The sequence below is a fragment of the Galendromus occidentalis genome, unplaced genomic scaffold (genome assembly GCF_000255335.2).
Source record: "Galendromus occidentalis unplaced genomic scaffold, Mocc_1.1 scf7180000077469, whole genome shotgun sequence".
Lineage (NCBI taxonomy): Eukaryota > Metazoa > Arthropoda > Arachnida > Mesostigmata > Phytoseiidae > Galendromus > Galendromus occidentalis.
The window spans coordinates 142,895-167,794 of NW_003805457.1; the positions used below are offsets into that span (position 1 = coordinate 142,895).

The 24,900-nt window shown below is 52.4% G+C and overlaps 1 protein-coding gene across 1 annotated transcript in view; it reads left to right on the forward strand.

The window, feature by feature from the left end:
- Positions 1 to 24,900, forward strand: part of SNF4Agamma (SNF4/AMP-activated protein kinase gamma subunit) — a 67,991-nt gene that overhangs the window by 24,140 nt on the left and 18,951 nt on the right. The window contains exon 7 of the mRNA XM_003744475.2: positions 18,995 to 19,016. Within this exon, the coding sequence (XP_003744523.1) occupies positions 18,995 to 19,016 (22 nt within the window). The remainder of the gene's footprint in view (positions 1 to 18,994; positions 19,017 to 24,900) is intronic.

Consider the following 24,900-nt stretch of genomic DNA (forward strand, 5'->3'; position numbering starts at 1 on the left):
TTTGCATGCGCGGCGGGGCGCACGTGTTCGCTAAAGGCAGAGTTATGGACCCGATGAATGTTTCGAGCTGACGAATTAAATCTCAGACGAACGACAGGCAGCAAAAATCCAACATGTAGGTATTTGGCAACGAACGGGACCGACGCAGCCGTCGAGTTTGCGTGCTCCGCTCCATCACGCACGGGATGGTGCACAGCAATGGTAACATGCAACATCAGGTTCGTCTGTTTTGGCGCTCTTCTGCAACTTTCATCGTAGCCATCCTCAAGAACTCGAAGGTTGCCGTTTCGGTGCAATCGAGTTTTTCGCCCCCTTGGACCTCCTCTTAGTGAGGGAGACGTACGAGCTCTCAAGGGAAATTTCGCGTCAAGTGGACGAACAGTGAGCCGTGGACGGGACCAAGCCGCGTCCTGTGATTGCTTTCTACTCTAGGCGACTCACAGGGGGAGAGAGCGAATATTCCCAATGATCGGAAAGCCTCGTTCTCTCCGCTGTCGGGTGTGGGCGGGCGTAAGTCAGCCTTCAGCGACAGATCCAGAATTGTGAAGTGTACTGACCTGGTCTTTGTCGCGAGTCTCGGCAGTTCCCTCAATTCATTGCGGGTGTTTTCCGATCTTCCCTCTTCTAGAATATTAAGCGTTGTACGGATACGCTATGGTGTCAGGACTGAATCATTTGAATCGCGCCGAGAATTTCCAGCTTTGGTCTCGGGCTCATCGAGAGTCCGCATTTCTAGATCTCGCGAGATTTCGTCGATCATCTCAAGTTAGGCTCCAGACGGTATGGTGAAACAACTGAGGCCCGACGTGACCGAGGTGCCCTTTCGAGATATTGAATTCAGAATTCGCTTCTGCAAATAAACCCTCGCTCCGGACGACGATTTTCCCTTTACGGATCTCCGTTCTGAGTCTGAGCGGCTCGATGTTTTTGTTCCGTTCCCTGAGACCGTGCCCATCTGCCCCTTCGTGTCGTATTTGAAACAATACGTCGAAAATTATGGATGTTTTGATCGCTCTTAGATGTCGGGAGGGTCTGAATCGGGAGCGATGGAGTTGCGAATCATAAAGAAAATGATCTCTGCACGGCAGATTTCTCAGGTTTCTCTGAGGTACCACCGACGTTCGAACTTTGGGAAAAAAATGAGGGACGCCACCCTGCGCTGCCGAATGGCGGTTATTCACGTTCCGTAATGCGTGCTTTGCGTGGATTGATTCGAGACACCGTGTGAAAAGTGTCGACCTTCGTCGCTGAAAAGCAAATTGTTCTCGGTGACCTTGACGACATCCACAGAGCAACAAGTTGACCTTGTCCCTAATCGAAGACGCTGATCGTCAGCGAGTGTAGTCAACCCGCTATCGGTGATGTCGGCAACGGTCCACGACACAATAAAAGATGAGCCCGAATGTTTGAAGAGGTGATTCTGCAGACAGTCTCCGACGGCTTCGTGTAGGCTCTACACGGATACTTCACGAGGACCATTTATTTACTCCAACTCCTCATTCCCCGCTCCGAGTATGTGGTTCACATAGAACATTTCCATAAATGGCTCCGCTCACCTCGCTCTTTCGAGCTGAGAGGTCATGCAGGAGCTCGTATATCGTGATTCTGACGCAGGTTTGCTGTTTCCTGGGACCATGCATAAGGCGATTTCGGTAGCTGCTACGACGTGGAAGAGGAAACATCGGATCGTCCCGTTGGCTCGAGGGATGCATTTTTGAAATTTGTTTTGCGGTCCCTCTTCGGCAATACAGAATCTCGGGCTGCTCCACGGAACATTGTTCCGACCCAGGAGACTGATCGAGCGCAGCAGCGCAGTCACGTCTCTGGACTGCAAGTTCTTAAAGGTCATGTTTCATCCACTTCGATCATCGGACACCGCCGCGGAGGGAGAACCCATTCGGGAGAGAGAGCTGCTCAAGATTGAAAATCAAAACGTTGCCGGGGAACTCGACGGCGTGACCTTCGTCTTGTCGGAGTGATTTGGGGATGTTCAGCCGCTCCAATCGGATCGGCTCTCGAAGCCGTCACAAGCCGCGACTTCAAAGCGTAGCGGATGGATTTGTCGACAAGCGCTTGTCGACAGCGGAATCTCTTCGCCACGGAAACGGCTCTCAAATGGTCTCGATATGATTTCCTCCGGACATTCGCGCTGTCCCGCGTAGTCTAGGACCTACTCGGACCTACTACGATGAGGTGAAGGATTTTATTTAGCATCGGAGCCGAATCGAGTCATTACGTCATCACCTCGCTCCTTCGAAGCCTAAGGATGGGAACGGCACTTTCCGGGAGTTCTCCGAGGAGCTCGGGCGTCTCAGCGTTTCAGATTTGAGTGCCCCCGCCGTTCGGAGCGTGCGTCGCCTCGGCAGGCTCTGAAAGTTTTCTATGTCCTCGAAAAACGCCGTCGACTGCCGGAAACAGGAAAAAAAGCTCGCCCGACAATGCGGGAGATGAATCTCCAGGTGAGCGACCCTGAGCTAAGCGAGCTACACGGTTTTGGACGGATGAAGCGCTGCAAGCTTCTCAAAAAGGGGGATCCAGGGCTCTCCATGAACTCGGGAATAGGAGCAACATTATACAGACCCTACTCAAGACAGTCCCAACATAGAAATGCGTCCCGGGTCGGGTAGAGCTCAAGCCAGAGAGGGAACGGCAGCTTTTATCCGATCCGTCGAAATCGCGGGTTGCAGATTCCAGAGGAGCTGTCGGTGCAGCATTGTCTCCCATATCGCAAGTAGGAGTTTGACGTCTACGCTCCAGCCTGACGGCGCGGAAATCTCTCTTGACAAACGAGCTGTAGAGGCCATCGGGAACGTCTCCGGAAGCTCACGGATCGACAGGGAAGGAGAACGACGCGTTACTCCCCCTTCGAAAGGGACTTGGCAACATGCGAATTGTTGCGAATCAACTCCTGTCACTTCCGAGAGGAGAGGCGGGAGCCGGAGAAGTCTCCCGGTGAGAGTTCTGTGGAGGAATTCGAGAACGGGAGTGAGTTGCGCCAAAAATATCCCAACCTGCCACTTGGCAAGTCTGCTTGCTTGCTAATTCCTCGTCTGTGGCAACATTCTCTCACTCACTCACAGTCAGTCAGATCTGGCCAGCAGTGTTCACGCCGAGAGGCGCCTCCAGATCCCTGATTATCCCGCCAGCGTACCCAGACTCGAACCAAGAAGCAGGCGCGCGGCCGGGCAGGCAGGCTGACGTTCGGACAGACCGACGAGCCGGGCCACCTATGGAGGCCGCGAACGACTCAAATAGAACGACAGCAGCGCCCCTAGTGGTTACCCCAGGAACTAACACGTGCAAGTGAGGGAGGCGGGCTTCTATCTACTATATAAGGCTGGTTCGCCGACTCTGCTGGAGCTCAGTGCGTCCGTCAGGCCGTCAGTCGGGCTTTCTGTCAATTAGTCGGCTCCCGAACTCCGGCGCTGGTGCTGGAGACCGAAGAACGACGAGCCAGCGATCGACCACCTGCTGCTGAATCGACTCGTTCCTTGCGCCCCAATAGTAACCTTTCTTCGGCACTTGCTATCGTCGACGTCGTTGTTGCTGGTGTTGTTCCTGTTGTTGTCTCCTGAGGAAGTGTTGTCATCCGGTCTCACAACTCCTTTGATCCCTTCGGTGTATCCTCTCATTTTCTCGTGGGGTTTCCTCAACTCTCCACTGCTGTCAACGACGCGGCTGCCGAACGCCCTCGCCGCCGCTTCTGCCGCTTCCGCTTCAAGCAAGGCCCTCAAGGATGCCGCTGCTCGTGCTATTTCTATTGTGCTGTTGCATGATGTGCATTGAGTGCGTCAACGATATCCACGAAAGGTGCCATCCCGACCCGAACGCCCCGCCACCTGCCAACGCGTAAATGTTCCCGCAATGACCCGAGACTAGGTGTTAGCGAGTTTACTGTGCGTCTAGTTGTCCCGTGGTGTAGTTTCTGCAAGTCAGTCGCGCACCGACGTCGGCGAACGCTGCCGTCAATGGCCAGAAGTCGATGATGTGCCTGGAGAAGAAGAAAGACTGAGACGGCGGCAAGGAGAATACAGAGAGGGGATTCAGCGGTGGTCTTACCATCGTCGGTCACCATGTGACACCTGAACTTTCTCGCCACGCCGTTGGCAGAGACGCCTCGGCGTGGCTCTTGAGATCGAGATGATCACGTCGACTCTTGATGGGGAGGTGTTGTACTGTTGTGCTCGTCGTTGTTGTTGTCACCGCTGTTGTTTGTGGTAACAGGTGTGTTGTGCTGTTGTAGAGTGGCAGTGGAGACAAGATGTCGTCGTCGTCGTCACATCACCAGCAACTCAAGCCGGAAAAAGACGCACGTAATCGTCGCAGGGCCCACAGCCTCGACCCGGCTCGTCTCGGCAGCCAGTTGCATCAACTCGGTCAGCTCTCCTGGTTCAAAAAGGTACAAAGCGATCGTCAAGATCCCTTGCATCCTCGATAGAATGCAATCAGTGGTCATTGATGGAGCTCATCGATGACCATCCGAACCACGAAAGCAGTCGATCGGTAGTCTGTCACTCGGTCGATTAGACGCGCACTCGATTAGTCCCGACCGGTAGTCGATTCCGCACGAATGTAGCGAAGGCACCGCTTAGAGACCCCATCCTGCTCGAGGTTCAGCTGCTTCGACGCCCCGGATTGTGTTCGACCTGACCGTGTCGACTCTTCTCGGCCTCCGGAAGAAGTAGATGGAAGGACTGCGGGCGGATTCGACTTTTCCTTGAAATTTAAGAATGCCCTCGTTCCTGTAGAGCGGCGTGATCTTCCCTTCCCCCCTCTCTGGGTTGAAATGATGCACGCTCCTTGTCGTTCGTCGTTCATCACGACATACGTCATCCTCCATGTCGAGTACCTGCAAGGGGTAACTCATTGTTTTTATCCCGAGACAGAGGTCCGATTGATACCACTCAAGGTATTCGAATCGACCAGGACACGCGCGTCATTCCTTCCTCATCAGAGTCGTTTTCACGTCTCTGACCAGGATCTTCGTCGTTTTCTTTTGCCGCTCTTCCCATGCAATCCGTCTATTTGAATGTTCCACGAATATCACGGCGTCTTCAGTCTGTTTGATCGTCCTTGATGTCGCCGTCACCGCCGCCGCCGCCGCTTTACTCCCGGTGACATTATCTCTGCATCGTTCGGAGATACAGTTGACGAGGTCGTCATCGAGCTTGTTGCCGCACTTCTCGAAGCCAATCGACGCCGACGTAGGTAATGTGCCACGAGTCTACCCGTACGGTCTCTTTGCCACGGCTTCTATCTCTTGGCACGAAGTGTGAGCAGCCTTCGCGAAAAACACCCACGGAGTGAACGAAAGTACATCACGGTCAATTTACGAACGGTATCTCTGTCTCAGTTCATTCGTCAGTAAGCCAGTTAGTCGGTCAGTCGACGCAGTCAACACAATCAGAAGCCGGTAATCAATTACCGGGCGAACGACGACATTCTGTGGTCCTGAGTCCGTTCCACTCGACTCCAATAGGCGCAATGAGAGGACGCGCATTCATGAAGAGTAGGACCGGCGCTGATGGCCGAGAACGAGCCTCGGTTGGAACAGGTTCCCGTGCAGTCGAGCAATTATCGACTAGGAAAATGGAGCCTCCGTGGAGGGAGCGAGTGAGCGCTCTTCCGTTACTGCGCAATCGGAGAGTAGTTTCCTTCCTGCAGGTCCCTGGCGCAGTTTTTGTACGACTCCAAACCATCGCATTGCTCGATCGGTGGCTCGTTCATTCTCCTGCCGCACTGAGCGTACGCCCTTCCGCCTGTATTCCGCTCCCCGAACGCTGTCCCTGCTATTGTGCACGTCGATGTTCTTCCTGGAAACAGGGTGGGCAAGTAAACTTTCCTCACGGATAGAAGATCGAAGGCGAACCATCCTCGAGGAGGAAAATCGTTCCGACGGATATGGCTCCTGAATGGAACACAAATATATCTCAAGGACGTGTACCGATCTCCGGGAAGATCCCCGGTACTGCGGATGATGCATTCGGGATTGTTTGCAGTCCGCCGGGGCTCCCGCTCACACCAGAGTGAGCCGAAGACTAAGGAAACAAGCCAGAGCCCCTTCTGTTGTGCCAACGAGTTTGCAGCGGAGTTTGCTTATTCTTCGACTGTGTGTACACTTACGAGCGAGCTTTCCTTCTGGAATTTCATGGTTCACCTGAGTCAGGTGCGAACGCCGGCGGAGCCCAATCCGCCGGGTTTACGATCTCACATTCCGAAAATCTTCTTCGACGCTCGAACGTGGTCATTCCAGACTCGGAAGTCGTTGGAAGCATCGGAACCTCATGGGGGCAGGCCTTAACCGGAGCGGAACGGTCTCCCGGAGCTGCACTCTGTGAACCGTGAACGAATTTAGCGTGCAGCCCGTTCTGAATAACGAACTTCGTAGTACCCAGTCTGTCAAGCGGAGAAGGGTGAAATAACGGCCGGCCTAACGCCTCCAGAGCGAGCGGACAGGCCGCTACCTGGACTGCGGGCAAGCAGACAAGCCAGCTCGCAGGTTGTCCACTAGCACGAACAGCATCGATGCCTGATCGCTGGGTGGGGTCAGAAGAAGCGAATTTGTGCGTTACACCCACGAGACAGCCAACGACAGTGTGCGATCAGCGGAGATTGGCCTGCACTCAAGTACGGCTTGCTGTTCAAATCTTCAATTTTTCACGGATCGGCGGTCGGATCAATCATCGATGCGCTCGAAAACACGACTTCACCTTGGCGGCGGCTCCGTGATCAGCAGAGCAAAAACGTCGCGAATAGATCGACACCGAAAATGCTCGATCGCGAGGAGTCGGAGGACGCGCCCAGCGTTAGTGAAGCCGAAGCGGACTGAAGCAAATCCTCGTGAGGCCAGAGCTGAAATCGGAAGACGGAGAAAGATAGCGATGTGAAACGCAAGTTGTGAACCGGAACCGCTGTATAGAACAGGATGAGAATTCAGATTGGCTCGGTTCCGAAGTTTCGATTGGAGACGATCGCCGGACCAAGTCTTTCGCTTTGACCGATCGTTTCGAATAGGACGTGTTTGGTCGGTGGCTTACGTCCGCGGAATCGGTCAAGAGGAGGGCTGATGAGGTCTTTCGCTCCAGGGGACGGTCGTTTCTATGTTTTTTCCGAGTGTGAGTTTCGGTTCCTTTGACGGTGACGGAATTCTTCGATTGGATCGAGATTTTCTGAATTTCCGGTCCCGAACAGGGACCCGCATTACGAAACTCGCGTCAGCGAGTTAACAAACCCGGCACACACTCACTCAGAATTCGCAAGTTCGTCTCGTGCGGGAGCAGTCGCGTCTTCAGATGCTGCCTGCCGACTCTTTGAAGAAAATATTCAAGAGCACTGGAATCTTCCGAAGGGAACGAATTATAGAATATTAGTCACCTCGACGGGGCCCTCATCGAAAGTGGAATTTCGATACCGGAATCTCTGTTTGGAGGAAAGTTTTGCTCGATGGTACCATTCTCCGATCCCTTGTGAAGGACTCTCCCATATCCAGATTTCTAGCCGTCTCCACAACATGAAGTGACCTCACATTCGACTTCATCGCACGCATCGCTTGTCAAAAGCTGACGATGCGTTCCGTCGAAACCGGGAGGCACACCGAGAAACGAAAGCTGCGTGCATTCGCCACCTAATAATCCCGATGGAGCCCACCATCGCGAGTCTCATTGAACAACATTGAGCAAAGCGTCATCTCTTCTCCGAGCCTTCCGCCATCATCTCAGAGTAAAGTGAAGTTTCGCGAGTTTCTCGACGTCCGCTTCTTTCTTCTGCCGCCTTACCGTCACTCTCTGATTCCGTAGTCGCACGAGAAAATGCATTGAGAGAGAACGATCGAGAAACGAAGGATTCGAAGCGGATTCCTCGCAAGTAGGAACACAGCAGGGGATTAGCATCAACTATAACTTTGCCAATCGAGACGTTTGTGTTTTTTCGTCCCCGAGTCCAAATAAATGCTCTGTCGAGATGGACGGGAATACGCGGTGTTTACCGGACGGGTTCGCGCTAAAGCCATTGTGCAAATATGACCGGTCGCGCAAACAAACACGGGAGCAAGACGGTGCCATCAATTCAACGGATACGGACGCGCTTTTCCGGTGGCTTGGATGGCCGTCAAGCTTAACTCGAGTTGGCTCCCGTTACCTCAACGACCTTATATTTTCGTGATGATCCAATGCATCTTCGTAATGCAATAACGTCGAGAAACTCTTTGGAATGAGGGCCGATCAGCTTTCCTGTACGACTCCTGGAGCCGTTTCAAGGAGGTAGTCGAAGCGTTGCCAAAAACACGCTAGTGACTCGCCCGACAGAATCTGGAGAGGATCTACAAGACAGCCGAAAGATTCTTTCGAAAACTCGGCGGAGGACTCAACCGGATATTTCCAGTGTCGATGCGCCGTTGTTTCGCTGAAATCCCCGCACCACGGAAGATTTAGCTGACGGACCGATAACTCTTGTCTCGCAAGATCGTTGAGCGAAGACCTCGTCGCTTTGCTCCGGCGAATTAGCAGCCTCTCGGCAATCAAAACCCTTGACGTCCCGAATCAGAGAGCCGAGAACGATCGAGGCGCGACAGGTATGAGGCCCGACGATAATGGATCGATTTATCGCTGATTAATGGCTCTCCAGAGCCTGCGGGCGAGTCCGAGTCTGAGTCAAGCGGGACGGGAGTCCAGCTCGCTTTTCTCTAGAAAAGATCCATCTGCAGCCCGTCTCCCCGCGCCGGGAAGCAAACTCGTGCACTCCTAGACCACCAGCCACCGCGAGGTCAAGAGAATCCAATGCCTCCGATCTCGACTCACTTCTCCGACAGGGAGAATATTGATTCGAAGAATCTCATGCTCCCCTCCGGCAGGGGTACGAACAAGATCCGCGTATACGCATCGTTCCTGTCGTTCCGTCCTGACACGGAGAAGCGGTTTGCGCTACCTTGCCTCGGAATCCGATCTCTGCTCTGGCAATTCCTGCGAATCCGAAAGCGAAGTTTCGGTGGTGCCTTCAGCGCCCCGGAATAGAGCGTCAAACACTGAGCTGAGTTTGAGGGGACGTCACGCTACGCTTGAGAGCTGCGCTCAGCGGAGATCAAAAGAATTTGGGCGAGGAACAAAGGGAGAAAGATTCGGTTATAAATGAACAAAATGAAGTTCTGCTCAACGGATGTCGACGAACGATCCTGCAAGGTAGGCGGCGGGGGCAACGTCATCAGGCGCCGCTCCGGCGGGACGTGCGGAATAACGTAGACGTCGAGGCTCTTGTCGGCGTCGTCGTTGTCCCGGCCTTCATCGTGTTCCTCTGCTTGGTGACGTCCTATGAGTGCCGCCGCAGCGGCGGCGGCCTAACTCGGTGATAGAGTATCCTGCTCGTGGTCTGGCTTCGCTCGGGAGTTCCACTCCGCATACGAATCTTTTTCCCGCTCAACGGAAGCTGCCCTCACAAATCCGCCAACTCGACCGGGATGCTGCTGGGAGCGAAGCGATGGAACGAGGAACACGCTCAATGATATCAGATTCGTTCCTTCGACCGCGAGAGATTGTGGATTCCTCGAGGGTTTCCTTTCGAATTCGTTCCTTTCCTGGCCCCGATGGAATGACTGAGTGACTGATTGATCCGAAGTCATCGGAGGAGCGCTCTGAGATCACCCATCATATGGAAGCGATATATCGTCGCCATGAGATTTTCTCTCCGATCGGGACTCCGGACTTAGAGCCCCGGGTTCGAAAAGTGGATTCGGGACTCGACAAGCTGCGCCATTGGGCTTCTCGAGCGTTCCCTCTTGGGACCACGACCTGATACGAACGTCGTGTGACAGGAAATATTTGAGTTTCACTCGCGGGGCTCAGCTCGGCGCTGCAACACTGCCGCCGTCAAGCCGCTCTGGCGTGCTAATGATAGAAGACCGACAACTTGAACTGGTCTGCATCCCAACGACGCATTCCTCGCTCGATGGCACAACCCACGCACTCTTCCTCTGTGTCGAGTTCACCGGGAAAGTAATGGTAAACTCAAGTTCCAAGAAGAAACACACATCCTTGAATGTCCCCAAATGGCTGGCATCGTAGGCGGGAGTAGACGAGGTATAGCCCTGGATCTCGGGTGACACGAGAAGAAACACGGAGGGATTCTAGCGCTGAAGAAAACTCTTCAGCTTGGCGCCAACTTGGAGAGGGCGGGCTGTCGAGGTGGAGGTGAACATTCTATGACAGGAGCTTGACAAAGTAGCAGCAACATAGAGTGAAAAGTGCGAGCACCACTGCAACTTCGGTAGAACAGTACTTAAATAGTTCGAGCGAGTTCCACTGCCGCGCTGGATGATCGTTCCCAAGAGATGAAGGGAAAGAGTTGCGCAGCGTGGAGTAACTCGCACATGAAGTACAGCGTTTTCGACCCTGTTCTCAGAGCTCGCCAGCCAACGAACGAGCTATCTCGCCAGTTCTCCCCCGGAACTAGCGCCGACTTGAGCTCACGTCGGTTGTTCCGGATCATTATGATTTATGATCGATGACTGAGAGCTCGAGTTGCACGACAAGCGGTCCACTTATTATTTCCTCTCGCCGGCTCATTGTTCCCGGAGTTTACACGGTGATTTCGCAAAGTGACGCTTCGGGTATCTCGGGAAGGTGGCGGAGGGTTCACGCGCGGTCTCTGGGACAATTAGTGGAACTTTGCGGAACACACGATGATTGGCAACGACAAACTCAACATCGCTGTCAAGACAAGGCTGAAAGAAGGATCTTGGAACAATAGACCGCAGCGCGACGCAAACTCTGTTTCTGCACCGCCAGGTGGCAACAGGGTTTTCCGTGAGCACAGAACAGCTTCGCAAACAGACTTAATTAACAACTACAGCTAGTTATGTGCGCGCGGCCGCGCACAAACACAGTTCCTAGACATGGTGTGAGAAGCTCTTAGGTGTGGGGTCCTGATCGAAGAACTTCCGGAATGCGGAACACTGCCTCCGTCTCGATCTCGATCTTGCGGTGAGCTTAGGGAAGTTTGGGCCCGTCGCGTCGTCGGTCCGCTCGACTTGACGCCGAAGTTCGGATCTTTATTCCTGCCTCGGGGCTCCAGAGGGCTCTTTTAGATGGGCGGGAACTTCGAGACAGCCGAATCTGAGGAGACGCACCCCGGCACTAACAACTCTATCGAATCGTCGCCGTCGCACAGGTGACGGACGCGGTGCTCCGGCATAAATCCTCTGGCGGGATACTCGCTGGTTGACGAGCCTGGCTTCTGCCGATAATTCTGTCCACACCCGTCCGAGAAATGATTGTATGTATGCTCGGGCCGGGGACGCTCGTTGAGTTGCCCGAGGCTAGACGACCGACAAGACGTGCTCGACCTTGAGCCAGGCCTAGAATAGTTTCCGTAGAAAATGATAATGAGGTGATTGTCGCCATACCTGCCTTCAAAAGACGGATAACTGAGCTGAAAATTTGATGATACGAGCTTGCGATCGTCCGTCTAGTTATTTCGAACGGACCCGGCATCGAGTTGTGTGCTCGAAGAGTCTTTTCTCTCCTGTTCTCCGATTCGCCCCGGCGCACAGTGGGGCCAAACCCGATTTTAGGCGGCAGAAACTCAAATTCTCGAATCGGGGAAAAAATTGTCGCATCGTGTAATAGGATAGCTGGGGACTCCAAAAAGACATGCCTCGCCGCTAGCGGAAATCTCAGTTGGTAAAACGAGACCGTCTTTTTGGAGAGAATTTTCCGCTCGGGCCGTCTGATTTTCTCATTGCATCGTTGTTTTCGCATCGCGACAAGTCAGATCGATCCAAAATGGATTCAAACGTCGAATGTGAGTCTAAACACGCTATAAACTAGTCGATGATGATCTTTTCCGATGCCGGAACCGATTTCCGAGGTCTCTCCTCGATTTTTTTTTGCCCGTAAAAACACTCCTTCCCGCCAAGCTTCTTCATCGAAAAAAAGTGTTTCCGAGGGCTTCCCACGGGGCGCCAATGGTCAAGAAATCTTCTCCGACTCTTGGTCTTTCCATTCCTGCAATAAAAAGCTCGGCAAGTTCCGGCCATTTATGGATGCGGGCATCTTACAGATCTCCATGTCGTGGTCGATAGGAAAGAATTTGCTGAGAAATTCATAGAGGTCTGCGGCGGGAAACCCCTCGATGACATGCTCATTTTCGTCTTGAGCCGCGCAAATGTGGACCTTCTTCAACTCGTGAATCTTGAGGACCTCAGAAACCAGATCAGTAGGTGTGTGTCTCGAGTCAATAAGAAATATGACGCACGTAACCGCAAGCTACCGCGATTCTTCAAATGTGAGTCTGATTGGCTCGATAATGAGGGCTTCAAATTCGAGCTCCGAGTCAGTCTCCGCCACTTGAGGAAGAAAGAATGCTCGGGAAACCTCGCCCTGGGGGGCGCCCATTGAAGAACTTCTCAGACCTGGCGGAGAGAACCAAGAGGGATAGAGTGAAGAATCATTGCTGTAGGCTCACAATAGAGAGTACGGATTGCAATATGGTGAAATTCTAATCTAAAGTCACCATCCAAAGTCGCCGACGAACAACATGGACGCATCCGAACAGTTTTTGACGAGACCGTGACTCAATTAGGGCTTCCGCTGGGGGAATTTCCCGGCTCGAGAACAGTAGAGCATGCTCGAAGAGCAAGAAAGGGGAGGGGCGGAAACACTCGATTGCTGACCCTATCCTAGGGTCGATTGGGACGCGACAGCATGATTTACGTGGATCCCGTATCCAGAATTTCTCAGAGATGACCAGATCGAGCTCGAAGCACGCGAATATCTCGAATGATTTGAAGAAATAGTTTCTGCCGCCTAAAATCGGGTTTGGCCCCACTGTGCGGCGGGCGGAATCTATCCGGAATCAATCTGAGAATGATCGATCCGTGTCTTACGCAACCATCGTAAGACATGACGCTCTCAGCGAGAAGCGAGAAAATTTCGCGACTGGGAACGCTCTCGGGTCCAAGCGAGCTTAGCGAGTCAGAATTCTTGACTCCCGAGAATCCTCGCAGGTGTGTGGCACGAAAAAAATATTCAGAAGGGATGAGCGAAACTTCCCGGCTTTCCAAAGCGGCGTCCCAACTCTCGGAGGCCAGACGCAACAAGCGATGGCAAGCAGCGGGAGGGTCTGAGCCTTTCTCGAAAGAGATCTGTGCGGCGATGGAGTCGACCCCGTGAGCTGCTGGCTGCGAGAACGAAAGGATAGGTGTCCGTGTTCATTTTATCTGGCCGACGTTCCTGAGGCCAGGCCCACGGTGTCCTTGGAGGAGCCGTGTCACATCCCATTCGCTGGTCTGACCCCTCCCTTGACGCCCAATGGAGTATAGCCGCCAGGTGGACCATCAACTTACTGAGAGGAATAATTCTTTTTCCTATTCGATAACGCAGACGAAAGGACAATCGCGCTCATTCCCATGATTGGCTCCCGATTCCAACGTCTGGCCAGTGCGTGTATTTTTTTATGTGACTGGATCTGGGATGGTAACCTCGTGCAGATTGATGATATTTCACCTCGATCTAAGGCGACGGACATGACGGCTATGGGCTGCGTGGACGGGGCGGCTCTTGTCGGAACTACTGGAGAGGCATACCTCCAGCAGAAGTATCCAACGCGGACGCTCGTCTACGTGATGAACTCGCGGATTCGGCAGCGCATATAACTCAAGCTGAATGGGAATTCTGTCCCGCTTCGCTACTGTACTGAGTAGCGCTCCTTTCTCAGTTATCACAGAGGACGCCTTTGTTCCTGCCTCCGTTTATTATCGTTACGGTGGTCATAATTGAGACCGGAATTAGATACGGCTAATACGGGAAGTCTAGCGACATTGAGGGTCTTCGTCTGTGCCATCTGCACCGTTTTATCCTCGCGCCGAGGGCTGTTCACATTCTTCATTTCTTCAAAAACCACCAATCATACGATGATACTCATAATTCTTAATCGCCGCAGAGCCTCGATGGAGCTAGAGAACTTGCCGCTCTTGCAGATTTGATGATCATAGGCAGTGCGTTGTTTGCGCGTTCTCTGCCGTTGGCTTCTACCTCATTGCGACTGCCGCGCCCAAGGATTATCTGCTGGAGAACTACAGGCAACAGAGCGGCTTGAATAACAAAGAGAGAGAGAAAGCTACACGGTGCGGATTCTCTGTTCGGTATACTCGCATTACAACTAGATAGAGGACAAAAGTCCGGACGAAGGCTCGGTCAAACTCTCGTTGGGTCGGAACGAGAGTGGCCATCGGCGATGTCCCACAGAGCTGGCGACGGATGTTCACCCGCGGTGACAGGTCTCCCTCGGATTTCTTTTGTTTTGAATCATTTTTTGAAACAAGAGAGCTCTGAATGGTCATGAGTGTCTGGCTCACTCTTATTCAGTGTCCCTTCTGTACGGCATGCTCGATTCGAGAGCAATCAAAATTAGCGTCCACGGCCGAAGAACAACCATACTCGGGCTCCTCAAAAGAACATGACTTGGCTCGAGGCACCGGAATCGAGCATCGCGTCGAGGTAGTCTTGCATCGCACGCAGTCGGGCGCACTCGGACCGGTGACCTCTGTCTCGGACGAGAACATTGTATAATATCGCATTGGGCGTTGTCTGCAGCACGGATTCGGCTTTGTTGCGGATCCGTTCAGGAGAATTTCCTCGTTCCAACACGACAGCCCTTTTCCATGGGTTCCGAGAGGAATCTCAGACTTCCCGATGTTGAGACATTGAGTGCAAGAGAGACTCCTGGCGGGGAAGGTGTCGCCCGATGGCGAGAACGTACGAGGAATCCGCTCCGCATCGATTGTCATGCTGGAAGAATATAATCAGGGGGGGGGAGATCCTCATTAAAATGCTCATTGCCGATATTTCCCTCCTGTTCTCACCGTGCGATTAATCGCGGGAAGTGCTCTCTTCGAAGAAGGTTACGACCTCTCGGCGCATACGGCAACGAAGCGCGGCTACTCAACGATACCCGGAACGTAGAAGTCCATCAGATTACGGTTCGGTCCGGGAAATCAGTCTCGTATGTTCCTCTCGAGAGGATCCAGAACATGGGGTTTGGCTGAAGAATGAGATCCAGCTCAGCTCTCGATCGGGTTCGGCGAGAACTGTGTTGGGAGCTTCTTTTCCTGCGTTCAGAGATCACCAATTCGAATAAATGAGCTGCCTTTGCTCCCGAATCAGGGATGAGGGCGGAACGTCTCCGAACAACGAGCCTTGGGTCTCCTCAGGACTGAAAATAATGTAAAATGGGACTCCTCCTAGATGCAAATCATACTGAGACGACTCTGCGTGCTATGAAGAGAAACGATATCGAGCACCTAGAGGAGCGCTTCGTGCCGACCCACAGAGCTCTCGCTCGGAATGAGGGCCGCCGCATCCTCACGGAAACGCCGTAAATAACTCGAGCGAGGGCTTAGTACGGCGGGGGCCTTCGGTCGCCGGGGGTAGAGCTTAAAAGGATGGGAAAGGAAGGAGACAAAGCACCGGCGAGAAGCGAGCGAAGGATCTTCCTGGAGATGAACCAGAATTAGTAATCCATTAGGGTTTGCTGTTTTCACGGCTGAGAGCGCGGGCTCGAGTGATCCCTCCGGAGCCGTCGGATACTGGCGTTCCGTGAAGTTGGACGTCTGTCATTTGCCGATCTGTTCCGTTGGAGAAGCGATGATTGCTTTCCCGACTCTGTGAATACCCTTCAAGAAGAACTTGAGGCTCCACAAGGTCAATCGGTTCAGGGAACTAAGGTACGATTGCGATTTCCCAGCATAGATCGACCCCACGCGTTCGGGAATCCTCTTGATTCAAGGAATCTCAGAGTCTTAATGAGTCAAGATTTGAGGGAATAGCGTAGGATTACGCTTGACGATGGCTAAGCTCTCGAATATCGTCGATGATGAGAGAGACAGTAAACCATCATCCTGGTATTTACAGAAAGAATAAGGAGTCTCGTATCGATATTAAGAATGAGAATAGAATTTCGAAGATAATGTTCATTTGTTTTTTCTTTCTTTGTTTTCTCGAAAGCAGGAAGATGCCTTATGCACAGTGTGAGACTCGCACTCACTTGAAACCTACTACTAGCAATCTTTAGAATCGAGCCATTTTTCCTAGGGTATCATGATCTAAGGTATCGAATCTATGTTTTTCCCATCGGGTTATCTCGTTTCTCAATTGGGTGATTCCAGAGGCTGTTGTACCATAAGCATAGTAAAGGGTGAAGTCTTCTGCTAGTGACTGGAGATCATTGATCTCATTATCACTATCAAAAAAATCTACATACTACAGCGTTCCAATGGACCGGTTGACAATACCGTCATCAACGTCAATATTACAAGTTCTCATATAGAGCTGATTCAAAGCTAAGGGAAGATTATATATCAAATATCCGCTCTCAGCAGTGGACATTTTGTAAACTTTGGAGCGAGCATCAATGAATTCACTGTTATCTTCGCACCATTTGCGTGTTCGGAAACGCGATTCAATAAGGGTCCGTTCATGGATTTCGAGACGATACCCATTTCCTATCTTCGTTAAAATTGGAGAAAATTCCTTGTCGGATTGTCTCATTACTTCAACAAGTGGATAATATCTTTCGGGTTGCTCCAGAAGAGAACGATAAATGTCTTGAGTCATAGGTTCATAGGATGTTTGGTTTCACATAATTCGGATGTGTCAAGGGCCATTGCCGCTATGAAAGACGAATGATATTATTACATGAATGATATGATTCGTCTGAAAAAAGATTCCTCAATCACATGGCAAGTCACCTTACTACGCTGAATCCGGGACAGTGCAGAAATAACTGACCCTAGGTTCAGGCCTTTTGGCATCACGATCGAGCGCCAGGACCGCTAAGGAGGACACTTTCGAGAACTCGAATGGCAGCGAGCCGAGCAATCTTTACGTCAGCCCGAATTCGTACCCCCTCGAAGACGGGAATCTTGATTGAAATCCTCCGGTCCCCAGTACGTGGCGCAATATAAAGGTAACCCAACCCGTCCGGTATTCCGATATCCTGCTAATATGCTCCGAGACTTTGTGGGGCGCCACGGTTGTGGGATTCCACCCGCTTGAGGAGGCCACCTTGGCGTCATCATGACATGGCAGGGCACCTTACCACGCTGAATCTAGGCCAGTGCAGGAGAACCTGACGCTAGGTCCTGGCCTTTCAAACTCGCGGCCGAGTGCCATGCCGCTATCAAAGACACACGAATAATTTACGAATTCGGGATTCTCCCCGCTAAGGAGAGCGTCGTGGGTGACTCGAGCCTCTTGAAGTTTTGGGGCGAGCCGGAATATCAGCGAAAAAAGCGGAACTTCCGCGACGAACTCCAGGGTCAAATACGCACCGTATCATTCACACCATGACGACATCGTTGAAGCCACGAAATGTTACTGTTAGAGCATACGCCTTATATTGATTCAACTTTATTTTATGGTTACCGACATCAGAGCTCGAATTAACTTATCATCTTGTTTGGTCTTGAAAATGATCCAAGATTCCGGCGACCCTTTCCATCAGTGTCGGTGACTGCCATCGAGGAACTCTCTCATGGTGATGCATGTGAAATCGTCCCGAGCACAGCGATTGCGAGCTGCCTGAATGAGTCACGAAGGGAAACCTGGGACGAGTTTCTTTCCTCATGGCATCCCAGTACTCCGCTCGGGGAGGCTCCATGGCAGATGCCATCTCCGCACAGGAAGAGCTTCGTTCCATTCGCCATCGATATTGGTATATTTTCTGAACGAAGGCATTTGGATGCTGAATCATTCTGCCGCTCTCCCCCTCGATGCGACAGTCAATGACGTAGAGTGAAGAGAAATTGGTACCTCGACTCCCCATCGCATTTTCCTTGCTTCCTCAAAGTTTTCCCTGCCTTACGTTCGATCGGAGGCTGCGCTAGATTCGGCGTAAAGACTCCATGCGGGATTAGAATTGAGCGCAACTCACCACGTATCGCGAAACCCAATATGATGCGGTATCTCCAAGGGTGATTCCGTCTCGGAGGCGATCATCTACAAAGTTTTTGCTTGCGCGCCCGCCACCTGAGTGAACTCCGTCAAGCAGTAATTATGGAGCGGCTTGTATTCGAAGTCGGCTGCTTGAAAGCGACAGCTCTATTACCCTAATCCGACAGAACATTTACAAGCCACCTTCCACATATTTCGTGCCATGAGTTTGCCGGTCATAATTCATAGCCAGTCCCTACTCGAGTTCTGTGTTTGACAGATTTAGGACACTCTCAAGAGAGGATCTTCAGGAATTCTTAAGGCCGGATAAAAAGGTTCCGAGTGAACGGCTTGGGAATAGTATTCGGGATCGAGGGAAGAGAATATCAGCCAGCGATGAAGGCCTCTCCCCGGCGGCGAGAATCGAAACTTATCCATCAGGAAACGACGGGAACTGTTTGGAACTAAACGAGTAGCATTCAATCCGCCACGGGCGTTCCCGTGTCTAGCCCCACCGTTGGTTCTCGCGGGGGGAGGGCAGGACGCCTCTCCGGTAGACATCAAAATCCAGCCAGGCACTTTCTAGAATCGAGTACTCCGAGAGAGATTGCGCTGAGGGTATGTGATTTTCTTTTCAACGCTCTCCCTTATAGCTCATGCGGACGGAAGAGATGGGTGGTCCGATCGAGCTGCGGCGTCGTGCTACTTGAGTAGCTCGGCGAGCGCTTCACTTCGGATTCTGACGTATTCACTCTCCAAGGGCTAGTTGTTGTCTGGACCTCGAATCTAGACGCCGAAAGAAGACTTTGCCAGATATACACGCACCCCTTGGATTGGATTCGAGGCAAAATCTATTCGGGGTCCGCCCTCTGATACCTCTCCAAGAATTAACATTCGAAGCTTTACGAACGATTGACTTATTCGAGTTCGGGTAATGAGATCGTGGTCGTCGCCGTGCCGTCATATTCAATATCGCTCAGAGAGAGATTGGTAGGGCTTGTAGGTATCGTTCCATTGAACCTCATAGAAGGCCGGAGAGAGGATCGCATCTAACAAACACTTTTTTTGCTTTGCAGAAATTCGCACATAGTCATTCAGGTCAGTGAAGCTCGAGTTGTTGTAGTAGCCGGAACGGATTGCCCTTGAATACCACAGGTGTTCCGTTTATTGATCCGAACACCGAGCAGAGAACTTAGCATTTCTGTGGGTTCTTCATGGAAGGAATTCCTCTGAGGGTTGTCCCGTTTCCAATATTCTCGGAAAAATTCAGAATTCCTCTAAATATTTTGGGAACGTTTCTCACCGATCATGACGCTCGCGTATCCGCCCACGCTCACTCGGCGGAGTCAGAGACGGAGAGCGTTCCGCTCCCGTGCGAACCTGGTGCGGGACGGCTCTTGCCAGAGCTTCTCGAAGTTACGGCCGATCGTCTAGAAACCAGACTCTAGGCGTTTCAAATCGAGTTACCAACAACGAGCACGAAGTCGCTCGCGGGAGCCATATTTTAGATGGGCTTGCTTCTTAGTTGTTTCCCAAAATCCCACACGCACGAGCCCGCTGCGAGAGGATTCCGTTTTCCAACCGACTTCCGCGCGTCGAGTCCTTTCGAAACGACGGATGTGATACATACACCCGTAGGCGGCCGTCGTGCTTCCTACCGATGTCGATGCTGATCGGACGACAAGGACGACGAGTTGTCTCTTCGTTCTCGGAGTGGGAATGATTCGGTATTCGTCGAAAGGCCAAGCTCCGACGAATTGAATGTTTTCATCAGGCAGATGAATATAGCACCGACGATGCGAGCTGAAGCTTCGGGATTATTGAACCAGATAACAACCTCGTTCCAAGTCTCGAGTACGTATCGGACGTGCTAGCGTGGAGCGCGGCGTTCCGCTGGGAGAATTATCTTTCTGACTGAGATAATCATTTCGTCAAAGTCGATGATCCCGCCGTCGAAAGCCGCGGTCTGATGACTGGTTCGTATCCAGATACGAATCGTTGACAGGGTCAGCAGTCGCGGCAAGTCGGCGAATCGCCGTCGCCTTCTATGTATGTATGTATGAGCGACGATCAGTGAAGCCGGGTTGCCAGAACTTTTCTCTGAAGAGCGGGCTACAGCTACTGACGGAGCTGGTGCCTAGTGAGAATGCTTCCTACCCGAGACATCTTCCTGTCCCGCTTTGAAAAGGATTCAGTCTCTTGATGCTCGCCAGCATTCCGGGAGAATCCAATAGGAAATTCGTTGCGATTCCATCCATCAGTGATAGAAATCAGCGGAAGCCATAGGGTTCATTGAACAGCTGATTTTCCCCGTGGTAAGCCGTTCGTCTAGATTTCCATCGGCAATCTCCGCGATGGCAGCCGCCGCAGGCCTGAGTCTGACGGAGATTAGAGAGGAACGACATCTGAGACCGGCGAATGGGCGAGCAGTTAGTCGATCAGATGGTCCTACGGTACCTCAGTTGGTCAATCGGTCCACCACTCGGTCCGGCTTGCTGGCTGAGTGGCGGGCTGGCTGGCGGGCGGACTACTCTCACGCGACACTGATGTTGGTGGTGGTGGTCGCGCGCTGCTTTCTAGTAGTTGCGCGCGCAGGGTGGTACAACACAACAGCTCCCTCTATGCTCTTACTTCGACGACGACGACCATACAGCTTGTCTGCCTGGCGGCCTGCCTGTCTGTCTACCCGTTTGCTTCGTCTGTTGGTCGACTGACTGACTGGATGGTTGGTTGGATGGTCGGTCGGTCGTCTGGCTAGCTAGCGGTCTGCCTGCCTTGCTGTTTGGCCGGCTGAATGGTCGGTTCGACGTTCATTCGCTCGTTCGCTTCGAAGCAGCAGCGGCAGCGCACCACGGACAGCAAGCAGCGAGCACACGGTGGTGTGCGTGCGTGCGTATAACGAAAAACATCACCTCCGATGTGTGCGTGTGAGTTTTTGTTGTCATTGGTGTTCTGGTGACTTCAGTGGTGTCATCTCGACTCGATTCTTTGTGATGTACCAAGAAGCCGGATAACAGTGCAGCTGACTCGCCGTCGTCGCTCTCCGCATCGATTTCGCTCCGTGGATCAGATCCGAATCTTGTCATCAACTTCAAAAGTCGGCCGATCCGCGACCCTGAAACGTTCGAATTCTCGGAGCCGCGTCACAGAGGAGCAACTCGGCGGCCCTCTGCTGTTGGCAACGGATTCCGCGAACGGCAGGACAATGCCATAACTTTCACACGGCCAGGTGCCGACTGACAGACTCACTGAAGGACTGACTGGCTGACTGAACTACCGACCGGTCGACCGAACGGTCGTCCGTCTCGCGAGAATATCCCCGGAGGCTCAGACGGACTGTTGTGCAGGTCCGTTCGAACGTTTCCAGAAAGTCAGAATCCGAACTAGTCAGGAGCTCTTTAACTAGTCACGTTCAAGCGAGCGTTGTGCATAACTATCGCGTCCGGCTGGACTGACCATCGAGGAGTGTAGATTGTCGTCGTCGTCGCCGCCATCGTCATCATCATCGTCATCGTCGGTAGTTGTCCGCTTACGCCATAGAAGCAACGAAGAGCCGCTCGACGAAGCTACATAGTACGCAATCGAACTGTTGAGCGAGCGGAACTCGGGTGAAAGTTGAGCTCATTAGAATCTTCCGGGGAATCGATTCCCGAAAAGACTCCGAGAAACTCTTCCTCGCTGCCCAATTGACAGATCGAGCGCGCGAAGACTCGGAGAAGAGGGGGAACGAGTTGGCCATCCCAGAGCCATATAAATTCGGTGATAGTTCTGGATCACGCACAATTCCGCTCGACGTCTTCTAACTGAGCCCGCTTTCGCCAGCCAAAATGATGGACAGCTGGACTTGGAAGACGGCAAGGCTTTTTTCAAGTCTCGTTCGAATCTCGTCTCCCGCCAACATCGACCCCCGGCAACTCGACGGACATAGCATTCCCGGCTGACACGCTCAGTCCACTTTAGCGGTACGAAAGAGAAATCAATCTCCATCATCCGTGTACATAAAAAGGAAAATTTCTCTCGCTGTTCCTCCGCGGGAGTTCTCTAATCCTCATCAGCATCATCATCATCAATCATCATAGTTGTCGTCGCCGTTGAACTCGTCGCTGCCGATGAACCACGGGCTAGGTCCTGTGTTTAGGAACTAATTCTTCTCTGATCGATCTCTCTTGGAAGATCTGTTTAAGGAATTAACCTATATCACCCACACATCGGTGGTGGTATCGTGTCGACGGCGGAGCAGTGCAGTACTCTAGCTTTAAAAGTTGAGTGCCATATGACGGCGCGACGACGACGAGAAACCTTTGGATTCCGTCTTATGAAAGTGAGAGCGACGGGACCTCGAGCTAATAGAGTTTGAAAGGAGCCCCTTTCCAACAGATCACCAAGCCGACGTGTCAACGACATTGTACATACATACATATTGAGGGAGTCATCGCCGTTGCGAACCTTCCTCCTCATAAGGAACAAAGTAACTAGACGCAATTCGCGTAGCCCAATGATAGTAGCCGCAAAAGCAATAATACGCAACCAGTCATAAATCCAAAACCTCAAAGGTCTTGGACTCGACCCAGACGCTTCATCGAACCTTGTTCATCTCGAAGACAATGCGCTCATTGGAATCGTCAACCTCTGATCAACCATTGGCCAGTCCGTCCATAGATGAAAAACTTTCCGCTGTCGATTTGAAGAGCAAGAAGGAAAAAATGTCAGAGGACGCTAGCGCAGCAGCCGCAGAAGCGAAGAATGCAGCAGCAGCAGAAGCGAAGAATGCAGAAGCAGCAGCAGCAGACTCTGCAAAATGTGAGCCCGGGACCGTGGAGGCTCAGACTCCCCAAGACGAAGACGTTTTGGGGGAAATGCGAGATGTTCGAGTGAGGGACCGACAACGATCGAATACGTTGGGCGGCTACAGGCTCGGTAAGAAGGAATCTTCGTCAAGTTGGTCTAGCAGTACGGCCTTCGGCCGACTGTCCTCGGCGTTCAACGTCAAGACGTCGAGCAGCAAAAGAGATCAACAGTCCGAGCAGCAGCAACAGCAACAACAGGCCGAGCTGAGCAAAGAGGAGAAGGCGGCACTCAAAGCCGCCGAGAAGGAGCAGCGACAGAGAGCCAAGGCCGAGAAGAAAAATAAAGACCGAACTCGGAAGTCGAAGTCTCCCGCGGGAGCTCTCAGCGATGGAGAAACAACTCCGACTTCGTTCTTCAGCAGGGAACGGATCGTCGGAGGACGTTTCGGCTCAGGGTTCCGGTCTCCGCCCCCGCGAACCGACTACACGGTTTCGCTACCTCCTCTGGGAACCGCTGCTTCTACAGCCAATCAGCATCGATCGATATTTTCCATAAACTGGAATCAAGGTCCCTCGTCGACTCTGCCTCCGCGGTCTCCTAATCGCTCCGGTGGTCCGCAGAGCGCAACTTCGTACATTACCCGCGGACTAGGCCGATTCCAACTCAAGCGACGGAATACGTCAACTGTGCCACCTCAACAGGAAACTGAACGGAAATTGTCACAGCCACCGGTACCGGCCAACTTCCAGAACTACGGTGAGTGCATTGAGACCGAAGGTGTCCGCTGGACGTCTCTAATTACTCATTGGCAACAGCTGCGGATCCGTGTAGATCTTCTCTGCGATAGATCATGGAGCGTAGGCGTGGTCGAATGTAAACATAAAAAAAGCCATGCATCTGTTCGCCCCGATATTCTCCTACATGACCGAGAGCAAGGCGTCGATGGTGTCATAGCGGATTCCATTATAAGAACGTCACGCTGTGTAGCTGTAGCCGGCGATGTCGTTCTTGTTGTTCTGCAAAAGGATCTCACCAAAGACGGATGTTCCATAGAGATCCATCGACTCCGCTGTAAGGGCCGAATTTTCGACGGCGATGATGATGCTGTTGTTGGTGAAGAGCAGAGAGCGAGCTGGGGGGATTTTTTCTCCCGGGGAGCGAGTCGAACCTGTAGATCTCGGAAATCTGGAGATCTGGAGAGGCAACTCGTCAGCATCGTTGTCCCTCAACGCTCCGAGATTTTTTTCCAATCTCCCGAACAGAGCTGATGGAATGGACACGAGGGGAGTCCTCCGACAGCACCCCGACGAGTTCCCATGAATCACAATCACGGAAAATCTCTGCTGATTTAGTAAGCGAAAACAGCGCGCGGTCTGCATTAGCACATTCTCAGACGCTATTATCCATCACGTTTAATAATTGTACTCTCGCTCGGTGTTTCCGGACGAGCACGGGACAAAGGAAGACAGACGGACGGGCGAGCGACCGGAAGCAAATAACACTTCGGTGACAGACGTACGTAAAGAGAATCGATCACTGGCAATAATCGGCATTCGCGACCGATGAATGTGGCTGGCGAGCGCCCTGATTCGATGTTGGGAACGCTCCCTGAACGATAGTCGAGAGAGCTCTCCTCTTGCCTCGCGATGTCTGCTGGCTGACTGACTGACTGACTGACTAACAGCTGAATGAATGACTGACCGAGTCTTGGGACTGAGGACAAATGTTTATTCAGTTGTGCTCTCCGTAATTCGGGTGCGCTGCCAGCCCGTGTGCGACACACTGGTAATCAGAAGCGGCTCGGACCGGGCTCTCGGTTAAGAGATGCTGTTGCATCACGAGGCTCTGAGAGCGAATAGTTCTTGCCCCGACAAAGTTCTGCCGAAGCTAAGCGTCCGACGGTGAATGGCGGGTGACGGCCGAGCAACGAATCGCCGCGACTCACGCGCTCAGCTCTCCTCGGTTATAAAGACATTAAAGTAACGAGTTACTACACGGCGACTTTTCACCGCTGGGTAAACAGGCTTTATTTCGTGTCGTCGGCGCGCGAGCGCCCTCGAGAACTCTCCTGAGCGGCGCGACGCTGCTTTCGACGCTTCTCCCGATGATGGGGAATAATAATCGGTCTCCCGCGCTCGGACATTTCTGCTGACCGAGCGGAGAGGAACAATTTTTTTCCGCTCTCGGAATGGCT